General features: G+C 38.3%; 1 protein-coding gene across 1 annotated transcript; it reads left to right on the forward strand.

The window, feature by feature from the left end:
* The first annotated feature begins 571 nt into the window (after positions 1-571).
* Positions 572-14,717, forward strand: flii (FLII actin remodeling protein). Its single transcript, XM_081365921.1, has 30 exons — positions 572-680; positions 3,445-3,555; positions 3,687-3,758; positions 4,447-4,527; positions 4,715-4,800; positions 5,881-6,042; positions 6,194-6,297; positions 6,401-6,576; positions 6,769-6,926; positions 7,025-7,109; positions 7,463-7,610; positions 7,770-7,903; positions 7,987-8,199; positions 8,342-8,521; positions 8,614-8,696; positions 8,788-8,862; positions 8,949-9,032; positions 9,115-9,286; positions 9,372-9,476; positions 9,595-9,786; positions 9,883-10,071; positions 10,170-10,309; positions 10,558-10,765; positions 11,174-11,328; positions 11,423-11,483; positions 11,595-11,723; positions 11,818-11,924; positions 12,698-12,803; positions 13,137-13,202; positions 13,301-14,717. The coding sequence occupies exons 1-30, from the start codon at positions 618-620 to the stop codon at positions 13,433-13,435; spliced, it is 3,780 nt and encodes a 1,259-aa protein (XP_081222047.1). The 5' UTR covers positions 572-617; the 3' UTR covers positions 13,436-14,717.
* The last annotated feature ends 28 nt before the right edge of the window (positions 14,718-14,745 follow it).

The following is a 14,745-nucleotide window of genomic DNA, read 5'->3' on the forward strand; positions in this document are numbered from 1 at the left end:
TTATTATATAGATATTTAAATAAAGTGTTATTAATCATGCTTTTATTCATTTAAAAAAAAAATATTCAAATGCAGCAATTCTTTTATTTTTTCCCACTGTTTTCTTTAAACTTTTCCACTGACCCCCAAGCACTGGGACTCCCAGGACTCAGGACCCCAGTTTGAAAACCACTCTGCAATATGCATACATGTAATGTAAATGCAGTATGGACTCTGTAGTACAATATACTACTCCAGACCTCCAAAAAACAAGAAAAAAATACCACAATTGACCTGAACAACTGGGAATGTTGTGATGGGCCCTAGCTGTAATAAGAGGATCCCTATATTTTCTCCCACGTTCTGTATGGCAATGCAAATGATTCAGAAATGAATCAGTGTGTTATGAGTCAACATGTAATAACTGCAAAAGGGTGTAGTTTACCACGCATTTGGCGGATTTAAGTAACAGTTGTTCCTTTTTAGAAACAGAAATGACTTTTTAAGTGAGTGGCGGGTAACGCTGAGCAGTTCGTGGGCTGTACCATGTGAGCGGGGGGCGGGGGAGAGAGTGTTTGTTCCACCAGCCGCTGTCGAACTGAAATAGGCTGAGACTGCTGCCATATCCTGAATTAGACATGGCCGCGACCGGAGTTCTCCCCTTCATCAGGGGAGTAGACCTGAGTGGGAATGACTTTAAGGTGAGAGTTCCGATTCAATGCGTCTATAGGTACGGGATATTGTTAATAAATCATTCACTCAAACGAGGAAAGCGATGTAGGTTAGTTAGCGTGTCAAAACAGGTTAAGATGGTGAGCTAGCAGTGCTAACCATGCTAGCTCAGAAGAACACTGGGCGTTAGCTCGCGACTTGTCAAAATTTGTTGCGGTCAATCAAGTGGTGTGACAGGCAGGGGAAATAACTAGAAGTTTGTTAGCAGTTCAGCTGTGCTGGTTCAGTGTAATACTTCTGCCCTCAAGAAATGAAATGTGCTGCGGTTGATAGTCTTTAACATGTCGTTAGGAAATAGCTTCTTTTAGACTAGAGCATATATCATCAATATGCATATAAAAGGAAGGTTTTGTTATTTAAATCATGTGTAAGTCTTCCTTAAGCAGTTACATTACCCAGCCTCTCAAGTGTGTCAGTTTACTTGAGTACATTTGTGATGATGCTCTGATTCTTTGTCTTATATAGAGCCACTTCAGTCAGATCTGCTAATATCGAGATGATTGTGTGAACAGCTTAAGTTACTGTTTTCTATCTCAAAGTGGGGTCTGGGGGCCCACAGGGGCCTCAAGAGAGTGCTAGGGGGTCTGTGCAACTGTTTAGAGAAAAGTATAAGATAAAAAAATAGATTAAAATAAGTAAAGGATTTAATAAAATAAATACTTCTTATAATTAGGGGTGCACGATATATCGGCCACCATATTGGTATCGGCTGATATATGTTTATTTTTGATGTTATCGTTATCAGCCCGATAAGTAAATTTGGACGATATATTAAAGCTGATAAATAGTGGATTATTTCCTTTAGATGGGCACTGTTAGCCATGATGGTTTTGAATTGCTTGAAATATGATTGGAATCACTTCAAAAAGGAAAATATAGGCTAGTTAAGTGCAACAGGTGCAGCGCAAGTCTGTCATATAGGATTAGGCTACATAAAATTATAATGAGAACTAGGGCTGGGCGATATGGCCAAAATTTCATATCCCGATATAGCTCATTTGATATCCCGATAACGATATACATAACGATATAGCAATTTTTCTGTTAATTCAGTTCATGAATAGTCTACCGTAAATCCTCTAATATTGGCCTGTATTCCATTACCGGCCGGGTCTCTAACATTGGCCGGTCTCGCTGTTGGCGGAGGTAAATAATTATTAGAACCAATGTTTTTCTGGGCAGGCCACAACATTATGCTTGTGATAGTAACATGCAAATACCACAGGGGGGCAATGTTTGCTAACGAATCCAAGCCATAGCTACAGTAGCCTGGTCATGTCAATCACTTCGCTCTTGACTCGCACGTGACGTGAGACTTCAGTCACCGGCAGGCTAACGTTGTTTACCATGGCAGCCGCGGAGCCAAAGAGGATTTTTGGCGAAAATCTATTTTTTAACCCCCTGGGTTCGACAATCGCGCCGGCGCGATAGTTTTTTTTTTTCTTATAAGTGCAAAAGAGATTCAAAATATTCTGTTGACTTTGATCTTAATTACGGAGAGCGCGCGCTATTCAAAAGCAAATAATCTGAGGCAATCCACGCAAACCTGTGACAGTGAACACCCACAATCAGTTGGATATGTTCACTTTCAGGTTCACCTCGTTTTCATTTCGAGGAGCAACGGATCCGGTTGAGGAATAGGTCAGTTCTATATTTGCTTTGTTCTAATCGCAATCTGTACACGCAAAAAGACTGTTTAAATATGAATCGCGTTTCTCTCTCTCTCTCTGTGTGTGTGTGTGTGTGTGTGTGTGTGTGTGTGTGTGTGTGTGTGAATGAATGAATGCACAGATGCGCGCTGTTGTGGAGCTACTAACGGGTTGGGTTGGCTGGTCATCTAGTTGAGAATTAACTTAGCAGCTACCCTGGTCTGAACCGCGTTTACTACCGTCTTCCTCCATGTTTGTTTATGTATTGCAGCGTGCATGGGCATGCCGTGAGGTTAATTCTGCCGTAAAACGCCTTATCGTGGCGTAAACGATAGAGCCTTATATAAAACGATAGACATTTTCTATCGTCCAGACGATATATTTCGTCATATCGCCCAGCCCTAATGAGAACATTATAATTGTGTGCTTGGGACAAGGCTTTTAATGGTAAGAATTTTGTGTTTGTAATCAGGCTCTCAAAAATGATGATACATTTTTGGATTTAGATTTATTGGCCAATATATCGGTTATCGGCTCTCAAATATAAAGAATTATCGGTTATCATATCGGCCAACATATCTGTGCATCCCTACTAACAATACAGTACTATAATAAGTAGAAACAATACAATAAATGTAACTTAATGGAAACTAAATATTTTCTAAATAATATTTTGAGTATTAAAATGATTTTATGTCACAGTACACATTGGGTCTTTATACAATAAACTATATAGATGCCTTATAAGTTTTAGAATGGGTGTCTCTCACATAAGGATGATCATATTTGGGGCTCTGTGGTGTCTAAAAAAATTGATAAACCCGGTTCTGGCTAATGCTTATTTTGTTGCCATAGCAAACACACCCCATAATCTCCCACAAGCTTTTTTTTCTGTCCTGAAATGACTTCATTGTACCAGGTTTATTTTGTTTTAGATCAAATTCAGGCATCAGACTGATTTCTTTGGGAAATGACATCAGTGTAGCAGATCCATCAAAAACTACCAAGCCACTAATGCAGAAACTGACTCGTATGACTCATGATGGTCTGATTTAAGACTTTGTATCTCTTGTGTTGAACACAGGGGGGTTATTTTCCTGAGCATGTCAAGTCTATGAGTAGCCTGCGATGGCTGAAGCTGAACAGAACGGGGCTTTGCTATCTTCCAGAGGAACTGGCCTCCCTGCAGAAACTGGTGATTGTGTATTGCACAGCTGAGTCACAATTTCATATTTTGCAACTAGGCTTTGTCAACTTACTAATAATCATCCTCTGGTCTTTTTTTCTTTTTCTTTTTCTTTTTTTTGCCCTTTTGTGTTAAAACAGGAACATTTGTCCGTGAGCCACAACAGCCTCACAACACTGCATGGAGAATTGTCAAGTCTTCCCAACCTGAGGGTAAATATGATCGCCCATATTGCGAAATACTTGACATGTTCTCTACTAGCGTTTCACATAAGTATATATATTTTTGGAACTGTTTACATACACTACCGTTCAAAAGTTTGGTGTCAGATTGTTTTTTGAAAGAAATAGCCTAACTACTTTTATTTAGCAAGGATGCATTAACTTAATCAAAAGTGACAGTAAAGGCATTTATGTCACAAAAGATTTCTATTTCATGGAAATACTGTTCTTTTAAACTTTCTATTCATCAAAGAATTCTGAAAAAAACTATCGCTGTTTCCAAGTATTAATCTGCACAAATGTTTTTGACACTGATAATAATAATAAATGTTTTTTGAGCATCAAATCATATTAGACTGATTTCTGAAAGAATCATGTGACACTGGAGTAATGATGCTGAAAATTCAGCTTTGCCATCACAGGGATAAATCACATTTTAAAATGTATTCAAATAGAAAAGCACAGTTTTACTGTAATTTTAGTTAAATAAATGCTGCCTTGGTGAGCACATTCTTTCAAAAATGCCTAAAGAAATTTTTAGTGACTCACAAACTTTTGAACGGTAGTCTATGTACTTAAAATTGCTTTTGTCAATAAACACAGCATGAATTTCAATTTTATTGCAAATATTTGCATTGCTCAGATTAGCGTTTAATCTGCTCTTGTTGGTTTGCTGTAGGCGGTTGTGGCCAGAGGAAACAGCCTAAAGAACTCTGGTGTTCCTGATGATATTTTTCAGCTGGATGATCTTTCTGTGCTGGTATGTAGAGAATTACTTTGTGTGTATTTCTCAGTTAAGTATATGTCTCATTTAAGTGCAAAATTACAGGCAGGACTTAAACTTATGTAAGCAGGGCAGTGTTTTGATTAGTGAAACTATGCAAATTTGTCATCGTTTATGTGCTGCAATGATGGTGTGTGTATGTATTGTTCCCTCCTCTATTCAGGATCTGAGCTACAACCAACTGTCTGAAATCCCTCGGGACTTGGAGAACTCCAGAAACATGTTGGTCTTGAACCTCAGTCACAATAGGTACGGTCTGCGTCTGTCTGTTTTGTACCCAAGTTCTTGGAAGTGAAGAATAATTATCTATCATGAAAATGCACTTTAAACATTTTAGGATTTTATATTGTGATCTGTTACCGTGGTATTTTGGAAGATGTCTTGTGTGATGATTTGGGGATGTACAAGGGTTCGCCAAAATATGAAAATTATCCCATGCTATAAGCCAGTGACCATAGTTTATAAAGTTATAAATATGGACATTTTTCTTACAAAAACACATCGCTTTGCTTCAGAAGGCCTTTATTAACCCTCTGGAGCCTTATGGATTACTTTTATGATGGATGGATTAGCTTTTTTGGGCTTCAAAATCTAAGTTGCTATTCACTCCCATTATAAAGCTTGGAAGAGGCAGGATATTTTTAATATAACTCCAACTGTGTTTGAAAGAAGAAAGTCATATACACTTAGGATGGCTTGAGGGTGAGTCAATTATGGGATAGTTTTCATTTTTGGGTCAACTAGCACTTTAAGGATTCATTTAGACTAGACTGGACTTGTGCTAGATGTGCTACTGATGGAATGGAAAAGAACACATGGATCTTGGGATATGTTTGTAAAAGCCAAGGCCCCACATTTTCCACAACGATATTTGAAGGCCCCATGATTTTCCAGTTGTTTGTTATTTTAGTGGATGGGGATTAAAAAAAATATTTCTTACTCAATTTCTACCCAATAAAATATTTTAGAATTTGGCATGAGTATAAAAATGTGCAGTAATTAGATTTAATTACTTTACATGACTTTTCTAGAGATAAAATCACAATTTAAAAAAATTAGGCTACCTCATATTATATTAATGTTTTTCAAGAGCCCCTGTTTGAGAACCACTAATCTATATGTCTGTTTAATACATATGAGCATGGACTCGCAATTTTGAAAAAAATAGTGCAGATCGAACTCGCTTTATCATTTACCCCCATCCTTCCCTAAATACTTCAGCGATCAAAGTGCACATCCTTTTTTTGTAGTCACAGTGGTTTTAACAAGGAATTTCTGTGAACGTAAATGCTAGTCTGAAACAGTTCTATGATGTTTGCTTTCTCACAGCATTGATAACATACCGAATCAGCTGTTCATCAACCTCACTGACCTGCTGTATCTGGACCTCAGTAACAATAATTTGGACAGTCTGCCGCCTCAGATGAGACGCTTGGTCCATTTGCAGACCCTGATACTCAATAACAATCTGCTTATGCACGCACAGCTGAGGTAAGACAAGTAGTTTTCATGGTTTAATTTCCGTCTATGCCATATAGGAGGAAGGCTGCATTCATTTCAGATGACATCATTGTCTTATCAACATCGCCTCTGATAAACTCTGACTCCAATCTGTGTCACTTTTATGACTTTGTCATAACAGGCAATTACCTGCTATGGTAGCTCTTCAGACTCTCCATTTAAGGAACACACAGCGTACTCAAAATAATATGCCCACGAGTCTGGAGGGCCTCACTAATCTAGCAGGTAGAGATCTGGCGGTGTTACTGCTCTCTCTGTAAAATAATCATCAGTGTCTCTAATTGCTGTTGTTCCTTGTATAATGAATCTTTTGTGCGTTTTTGTGTAGATGTGGACCTGTCCTGCAATGATCTGACTCGGGTACCTGAATGCTTGTACTCGCTGGCTAATCTCAAACGGCTAAATCTGAGCAGCAATCAGATATCTGAACTGTCACTGTGTATAGATCAGTGGACCAAACTCGAGACGCTCAACCTTTCTAGGAATCAGCTCACATCTCTGCCTGTAAGTCCCTCATTAACAAATAAGGTAAAACAGAGGAACTTATCAGTTATCAGAAGTTGTTTGGCTTTAGAAGTGCTTTTGTGCGTGAGCTGATACTTCATCACATTAATAATGCTGTCATTTAGATTATATTTGATATTTGTTTGCCACTAATCTTGTCTCTTCTTTTTCCCTGTTTGTTGTGATGTGCAGTCTGCCATTTGCAAGCTGTCCAAGCTGAAGAAGCTGTATGTGAACTCGAATAAAATAGATTTTGATGGCCTTCCATCTGGTGTGGGAAAATTGTCCAACCTGGTTGAGTTTATGGCCGCAAATAATAATTTAGAGCTTGTTCCAGAGGGGCTGTGCAGGTGAGAGCTGAGACAGTTTATTGGTGGTTAGATGTAATTATAAAACCAACACATATCCTATTGATAATGGTAATATGTGGATTTTTGATTTTGCTCAGGTGTGGAAAATTGAAGAAATTGGTCTTGAACAAGAACCGGCTTGTGACATTACCAGAGGCCATCCATTTCCTCACTGACCTGGAGGTAACAACTCTTTAATGAAGAAATATCTATACAAATATCCTTAAAAATGAAGCTTCTACAAAAATATTAAGCAGCACACCTTTTCAACATTGATAATAAAAATACATGTTTCTTGAGCAGCAAATCATATTATGATGATTTCTGAAGGATCATGTGACACTGAAGTAATGATGCTGAAAATGACTTCTTTCAAATCCATAAAAAAAAAAAATCTTATCAGGCCCCAAATTTTGAACAGTAGTGTATGTTTTTATGTACTTATTAAAAAGACTAAAGCAACAAACACTCATGCATATGTTAAACCAGTTAATAAATGCTGATTAAAGTTGTCTTTTGTGACGTTGACATTTTAGGTTTTGGATGTTCGTGAGAATCCAAATCTAGTCATGCCCCCTAAACCAGTAGACAGGACAGCTGAGTGGTACAACATAGACTTCTCGTTGCAGAACCAGCTGCGACTGGCTGGTGCGTCTCCAGCCACTGTGGCAGCAGCTGGTGGAGGTACAATATGCTTTTTTTCTCTAAGAGTTATGTTATTGTAATTATGACCTATTCCAAACTAACTCTTATCGGCTGAAGATGCTGAGTTTGAAGTAACTAAACAGAAAATATGACTGTAATACAGCTCAAAGTGCAACATGATCTTTGTGTGTTATACAGGAAATAGTCCTAGAGATCATATGGCCAGGAAGATGAGGCTAAGGAGACGCAAGGACTCGGCTCAGGATGATCAGGCTAAACAGGTGCTGAAGGGAATGTCAGACGTGGCTCAGGAGAAGAACAAATCCATTGAGGTGAGGGAACAGCAGAGCTATAATGATGGAGCCATTATATTGGTACATGTCCAATGGTCTTCACATGCCTCTTGATCTTTTAGGAGAATGGAGACATGAAATACGCCGACCTGAAAACCAAACGCTGGGACAAGAACCTGGAGAAACCTCAGCTAGATTACTCTGAGTTCTTCTTGGAGGATGTAGGGCAGATCCCTGGTGTTACGATTTGGCAGATAGAAAACTTTGTACCCATGCAGGTGGACGAGGCCTTCCATGGGAAGTTCTATGAAGCAGACTGTTACATTATTCTTAAGGTCAGCCCTGTAAAAAAATTCTAATGATCACCATGTTTATTAAAGTACTATAGTTTAAATATTGTTTCTTTAATTTATAAGATCTTCTGCTCCCAGTCTGCATCCACTCTTTCAATTAATGCTTTGTAATGCACTTTTACAGACGTTCTTAGATGACAACGGAGCCCTGAACTGGCATATCTATTACTGGATCGGGCAAGAAGCTACGCTTGATAAGAAAGCCGGCTCTGCTATCCATGCTGTCAATCTCCGTAATTATTTGGGTGCTGAGTGCAGGACAATCAGAGAGGAGATGGGAGATGAGAGTGAAGAATTCACTGCGGTCAGTAAAGCAAATGCCATTGCTTGCGCAAAATGATGTATTGCTGCATTATCAGCATGTGCTTAGATATATTTCTTTGCACTGTGTTTTAGGTGTTCGACAATGAGATCTCTTACATTGAGGGTGGAACTTCTAGTGGATTTTTCACCGTAGAGGACACGCAATACCCGACCAGGTGCCCCGCCAAAAACAACACCCAGGACTGCCTCTGTAGCTCACCCCTGATCTGACTCACACTAATCCTGTTTGTTTTGTGTTTTGGGCAGGTTGTACAGGGTTTATGGGAAAAAGAACATCAGATTAGAATCTGTGCCTCTGAAAGCATCCTCACTGGACCCACGGTGATTTTTGTGTGCCATTTGCTCTATGTATGTTGATAAGAGTGACTCAGTCTGATAGTTTTTTCTTTCTTTCTTTCTGTTTAAAGATTTGTCTTTTTGTTGGACACTGGTCTTGAATTATTTATTTGGAGAGGAGCAAATGCAACACTTGGTGGTACTACAAAAGCAAGGTAATATATGCAAACAATTAAGCTGTTTTTTTCCCCCTTGTCTGTTTGTTCAGATTTGTAATAGTCCCCATGCTATTTACAGGTTATTTGCTGAAAAGATGAACAAAAATGAGCGAAAAAGCAAAGCAGAGATTACGACTTTGATGCAGAATCAAGAACCTCCGGAATTCTGGGAAAAGCTTGGGGGACAGCCGGAAGAAATCAAGAAACACGTCCCAGATGACTTCACTCCTGTCCGGCCCAAGCTTTATAAGGTCAGGGAATGGTCTATGGTTTGTTGTGCATTCCTTTCTAAAACCACCACTGTGTAAAATATTTAGTGCTTTCTTGTTCTGTTAGGTTGGCTTGGGCTTGGGATACCTTGAACTTCCTCAGATCAACTACAAACTGTCTGTGGAGCACAAGGACAAGCTCAAACTAGATGTGGTTCCAGAGCACAGACTGGTAACGTCATGTCCATAATGATTGTAGCAGCAAACAATTCCAGGAAAAATGTATATTACCATTCAAAAGTTTGGGGTCCTCAACCATACCATACAATCATAACATTTTCTCGTTATAGGTACAAGGTCTTTTGGACACTAAAGGTGTCTACATCTTAGATTGCTGGTCAGATGTCTTCATTTGGATTGGCCGTAAGTCCCCACGTCTTGTGAGGGCAGCTGCTTTGAAACTGGGCCAAGAGGTGTGCAGCATGCTTCATCGGCCAAAACACGCCGTGGTCATCCGTAATCTGGAGGGCACAGAGGGACAGGTAAAATTGACAAAATAAGAGATTAAAATAACTTTAAAGATACTCTATTAAATGACACAACACTTCTCTGTTCTAATTCCATGTTGCACTCAACAGGTCTTTAAATCCAAGTTCAAGAATTGGGATGACGTGTTGAAGGTGGATTATACCAGGAACGCAGAGAGTGTGAAACAAGAAGTGGGCTTGTCTGGCAAGGTGAAGAAGGATGCAGAGCAGAAAGACCAAATGAAAGCGGATCTAACGGCTCTGTTCCTGCCTAGACAGCCAGCCATGCCTCTCACAGAGGTGAGCCCTGAACTAACAGCTCATTAATGACAACTTTTCAGTTTTAGGATGTCCTGAGTAGTCATTGTGTCTTTGTGGGTTTGTTGTAAATCTGATAGGCGGAGCAGATGATGGAGGAGTGGAATGAGGATTTGGACGGCATGGAGGGCTTCGTTCTGGAGGGGAAGAAGTTTGCCCGTTTACCAGAGGAGGAGTTTGGTCACTTTAACACTCAGGATTGCTACGTATTTCTCTGCAGGTTGGTCAGAGGGCATCACTAAAACTGACTGCAAAAATTGCAGCCAAGTTGTCATGTCACTTAATTCTCAGATGGGCAGAGTTCTGATAAACTAGGTGAAATCTTCAGACAGTCTATTTCTAACTCTTTAAATCTTTTTTCTAACTAATAATAACTGTTATATTTGTAACTAAATTAACTATTACTGTCTTAGATACTTATGACTTTCATCTTTCATTGAAATTGTGTGATATTTGTGTCTGTCTCAGGTACTGGGTGCCAGTGGAGTATGAGGATGATCAGGAGAAAAAAAAGGAGAAGGGAGAAGAGGGAGATGATGAGGACAAACAGCCTGAGGAAGACTTCCAGTGTGTGGTTTACTTCTGGCAGGGCCGTGAGGCCTCCAACATGGGCTGGTTGACCTTCACTTTCAGCCTGCAGAAGAAGTTTGAGAGCTTGTTCCCAGGCAAACTGGAGGTACTGCATGCTAACATGGTTAATTAAATGGATCCATTATGAAATTAATCTCATATTTCATATTTCATTGTGTTGTAGTGACTCTTATTGCCTTGACCTCATATCGTCGCTGTCGGGTGGAAAACCCGTATCTCCAAAAACGCTACTTTTCAGGAAATGGAAAAAACACAGAATTTTTAAATAATTAAACACACGTTGTCAACGTTGATGTTGTGGCTTTATATATGGTCAGACACTTGCATGTGTCATTATATTGTTAACAAATGTTACCAAAATCAAGCTCAAATTTCGGACATGTTTTGGCATTAGAACGGCCGCATCTGAGGAATGGAGACACAAGGTTTCCGCCCGTCATGACATGACTGGACTTTAATTTTAAGGAGACGTCATATCTCATTCATTTTTCAGGTTGTGAGGATGACCCAGCAACAGGAGAATCTCAAGTTCTTGTCACACTTCAAGAGAAAGTTCATCATCCACAAAGGCAAGAGGAAGCTAAAAGTGGACAGTGTGCAGCCAAGCTTATACCACATCAGGACAAATGGAAGTGCGCTATGCACCAGGTAACTATATAATGTATGTACAGGAAGTATCTTTTCATCAGCTGTTTCTAAACTCAAAGAAATGAACATGTGTGGCGTTTCTGTTGTGTTTTAGGACTATTCAAATAGCCACAGATTCCAGTAACCTCAACTCTGAATTCTGCTTCATATTGAAGGTAAACTGGCATTTGATGTTCATGTATTATAAATCATTAAATAATAATAAAGGAATCAAGATTCATATTTGCAGTGGTTTATAAACGGTTAATGACTAAAATATTGCTTAGGTGCCATTTGAAAGTACAGACAACCAGGGAATAGTTTACACATGGGTGGGCCGAGCAGCAGACCCTGATGAAGCTAAACTGGCAGAGGACATCATGAACACCATGTTTGATGACACTTACAGCAAACAGGTTCATTCCAGCTATGAAAATCAAAAACATGCTCACTACATCATCTTGACTATATATTTTTTAAACAATTCTTTTCTTTTTTCCTTTCCTTCAGGTGATAAATGAAGGAGAAGAGCCAGAAAATTTCTTCTGGGTTGGCATTGGCTCTCAGAAGCCATACGATGAAGATGCAGAGTACATGAAATACGCTAGACTGTTTAGGTGAGCACTTCGTTTCAGAAAAGTTTATTTTATTTTAATTAGCAAGGATGCATTTTTTTAACCAAAAGTGATAGTAAAGACATTTTATAATGTTAAAATCCCCCTGTAGTCAATCATTTTATCCCTTGAAACTCATCTTTTATCACCAAAAATACATATTTAAACGTTTTTTTCCTGTGAAAATATTTCTTCATGCTTTAATTTCAAACCGTGTTTTTGAGACTGTCTTTAGATCACTGCAGTTTTAAAGAGAACGTACTCATAAATGGTGTTGATTTATGAATGTGCACATGGTTTGTCATAAAGGATTTTAAAAACACCACATAGACATATAAACAACATTTAAAATCTTGTTTTTCACCACAGGAGGACTTTAAAAACATATTTCTATTTCAAAAACTTTTGAATTTCTGAAGGATCATGTGACACTGAAAACTGGAGTAATGATGCTAAAAACTTAGCTTTGCATCACAGGAATAAATCACATTAAGATATATTAAAATAGAAAACATTTAAATGTTTACAGTATTTATAAAATTAATGCAGCCTTGATGAGCATACGAGACTTCTTTCAAAAACATTAAAAGCTCTCATCGACCCCCAACTTTTGAATGGTAGTGTATGTATGATATTTTACAAATAAATGCAGCTTTGGTGAGTATACTGACCCTAAACTTTTCAACAGTTGTTTATTTATTTATTAAATAATTTAATTTGCCTGTCTTCATTTACCATATTTTTGAGGTAATAATAGATTTTATCTCTGATCTCAGGTGCTCAAATGAAAAGGGTTACTTTGCTATATCAGAGAAGTGCTCAGACTTCTGTCAAGATGACCTGGCTGATGATGACATCATGCTTTTGGACAATGGGAAAGAGGTAGAGTTTCATGCTTGCAGCCGAACATATTATCGTGGCAGCAAATTATTATTTTTATTATTATTTTTTTTTTTTAACGAGTTGTCACTTAAGAACAGAAAAGATTTTAGAATTTGTATCATGTTAATGTAAAACATCTTGTATAATATTTCATGCTGTTTTGTTTTTCCTTTTTCCTTTTTAATTTTTATTATATTTATGCAACTCTTGTATTTTTGTAACTCTGTTTTTGCCATTAAGATAACCTCAGATGCTGACACTGCATTAAAAAACATATTACTGCTACTACTACTACTACAATTTTGTTGAGTTGTTTGTTTGCTTGTTTCACAGGTTTACATGTGGGTCGGCACACAGACAAGCCAGGTGGAGATTAAACTGAGCTTGAAGGCTTGTCAGGTCAGTGACATATTGAGTGGCAGTTTTATTGTACACTTAGTGTATTGTACACCAGCACTTTCCATGCCTGCTTAACATTTGTGTCGCCCTTCAATCAGGTCTATATTCAACACATGAGGTCCAAGGATGCAGAGCACCCAAGAAAACTGCGCCTGGTGCGCAAAGGCAACGAGCCCCACTGTTTTACCCGTTGTTTCCACGCATGGAGCGCCTTCAAGACTGCACCTGCATAAATCAGCCCCTCACGGTCTGTCTGAATACAGAATGAGCATTAGGGTTCAGAAAACCACACCACTCACAACAGCCCTTCCATTATCAATGTGCACTGCATCACTCTCTTTAAAAAGCTCACACACACATATATATATATATTTGCTAATTGATGCAATATTACTGAGTTTTATATTTATATGTAGATTTAAAGTCACAGGAAGAGTCTAAATGATACAGCACATAGGTAAGCGTTAAGAGATCAAATGCTGTATTCCTTAAGAGATGGGTTTTAGAAGAACATATCTGTTGAGGGAGAGTCTAAAGTTTTTTAACCATCTAGCTGCACTAGTATTGTGAATTGTCTGTTTACATTTTCTAAAATCTGCAGCGGTTATTTTAAAGACGACTCTTTATATCATTTGTTTGGGCTACACTTTTCGTGTTTTATTCAGTAGATGCATATCACATATACTGCCTAGACTTTTAGTTATCGAAAGCACAACACCCATGCCTGTTTCAGATCTCACCCTAATGCAATGCTGATTTGGTGCCTCACACCGGATTTTTGTTGTTATTTTTTTTATTGTTTGCCTTTGAATGTTTCATTCCATCAGCTTGACCTGTTTTACTGCTTCACTTTTGGGATGTAGACTCTGATGCCAATGCTGATGGAATAATGAATTGCACAGATTGTGGAATGTTATTTCATTTATTACGTGTCAGAATGAGAATTTATGCTTTTATGCCCTTAAACTGCCCAGTACATCCATACTAATGCAGCAGTTAACTGGGTTGAATTCAGCGATTTTAATTACCAAAGCAATCTGTAATTGCTATGACTGGCAATCTAGTGGTCTAGTGCTACTACGGTTTGGTCTTCACATATCGAGGCTGTTTTAGCGATTTGGCAGACACCATTGCATCAGTCACAGATTGTGCTTTTAAAAAAAAAAGGAGAAAAAAAAAAGAGAAAAAGTTATGGTCCTGTGTTTGGACTACTTTTTTCTAATTTTTGAATGTTTGTTGAACTTGGACAGGGAAATTTGTTTAGCCAAGGAAATGAATATTCTTATTTTAATTATGCTTATCAAATTTGTTATGGCTGCCATAAAAGGGATTGGTAGAGGTAAAATACATTTTTGCAATCGATGGTGAGTTGCCCTATTTTGTTTCTTGCCACCGCAGCTTTGTTGTCTGCATATATAAATGTATTTCTATGTGTACAAATATTTTCTGCCACGGATTTCACCTGCAAATGCTCTATTTATGTATTTTGTATTGAATAAAGTTTCATCGCACATCTGTATGTCTCTTGTTGAGTATTTGTCAT

Source organism: Scardinius erythrophthalmus (genome assembly GCF_964197995.2).
Source record: "Scardinius erythrophthalmus genome assembly, chromosome: 1".
NCBI classification, from domain to species: Eukaryota; Metazoa; Chordata; class Actinopteri; order Cypriniformes; family Leuciscidae; genus Scardinius; species Scardinius erythrophthalmus.

What these genes read in the sequence shown, in the direction of transcription:
- flii (XM_081365921.1), top strand. Translation starts at nt 618, where the DNA reads ATGGCCGCGACCGGAGTTCTCCCCTTCATCAGGGGAGTAGACCTGAGT. An exon ending in TGAGTGGGAATGACTTTAAG is followed by an intron (nt 681 to 3,444) that starts GTGAGAGTTCCG and finishes TGTTGAACACAG; the next exon opens with GGGGGTTATTTTCCTGAGCA. An exon ending in TCCGGCCCAAGCTTTATAAG is followed by an intron (nt 9,287 to 9,371) that starts GTCAGGGAATGG and finishes TTGTTCTGTTAG; the next exon opens with GTTGGCTTGGGCTTGGGATA.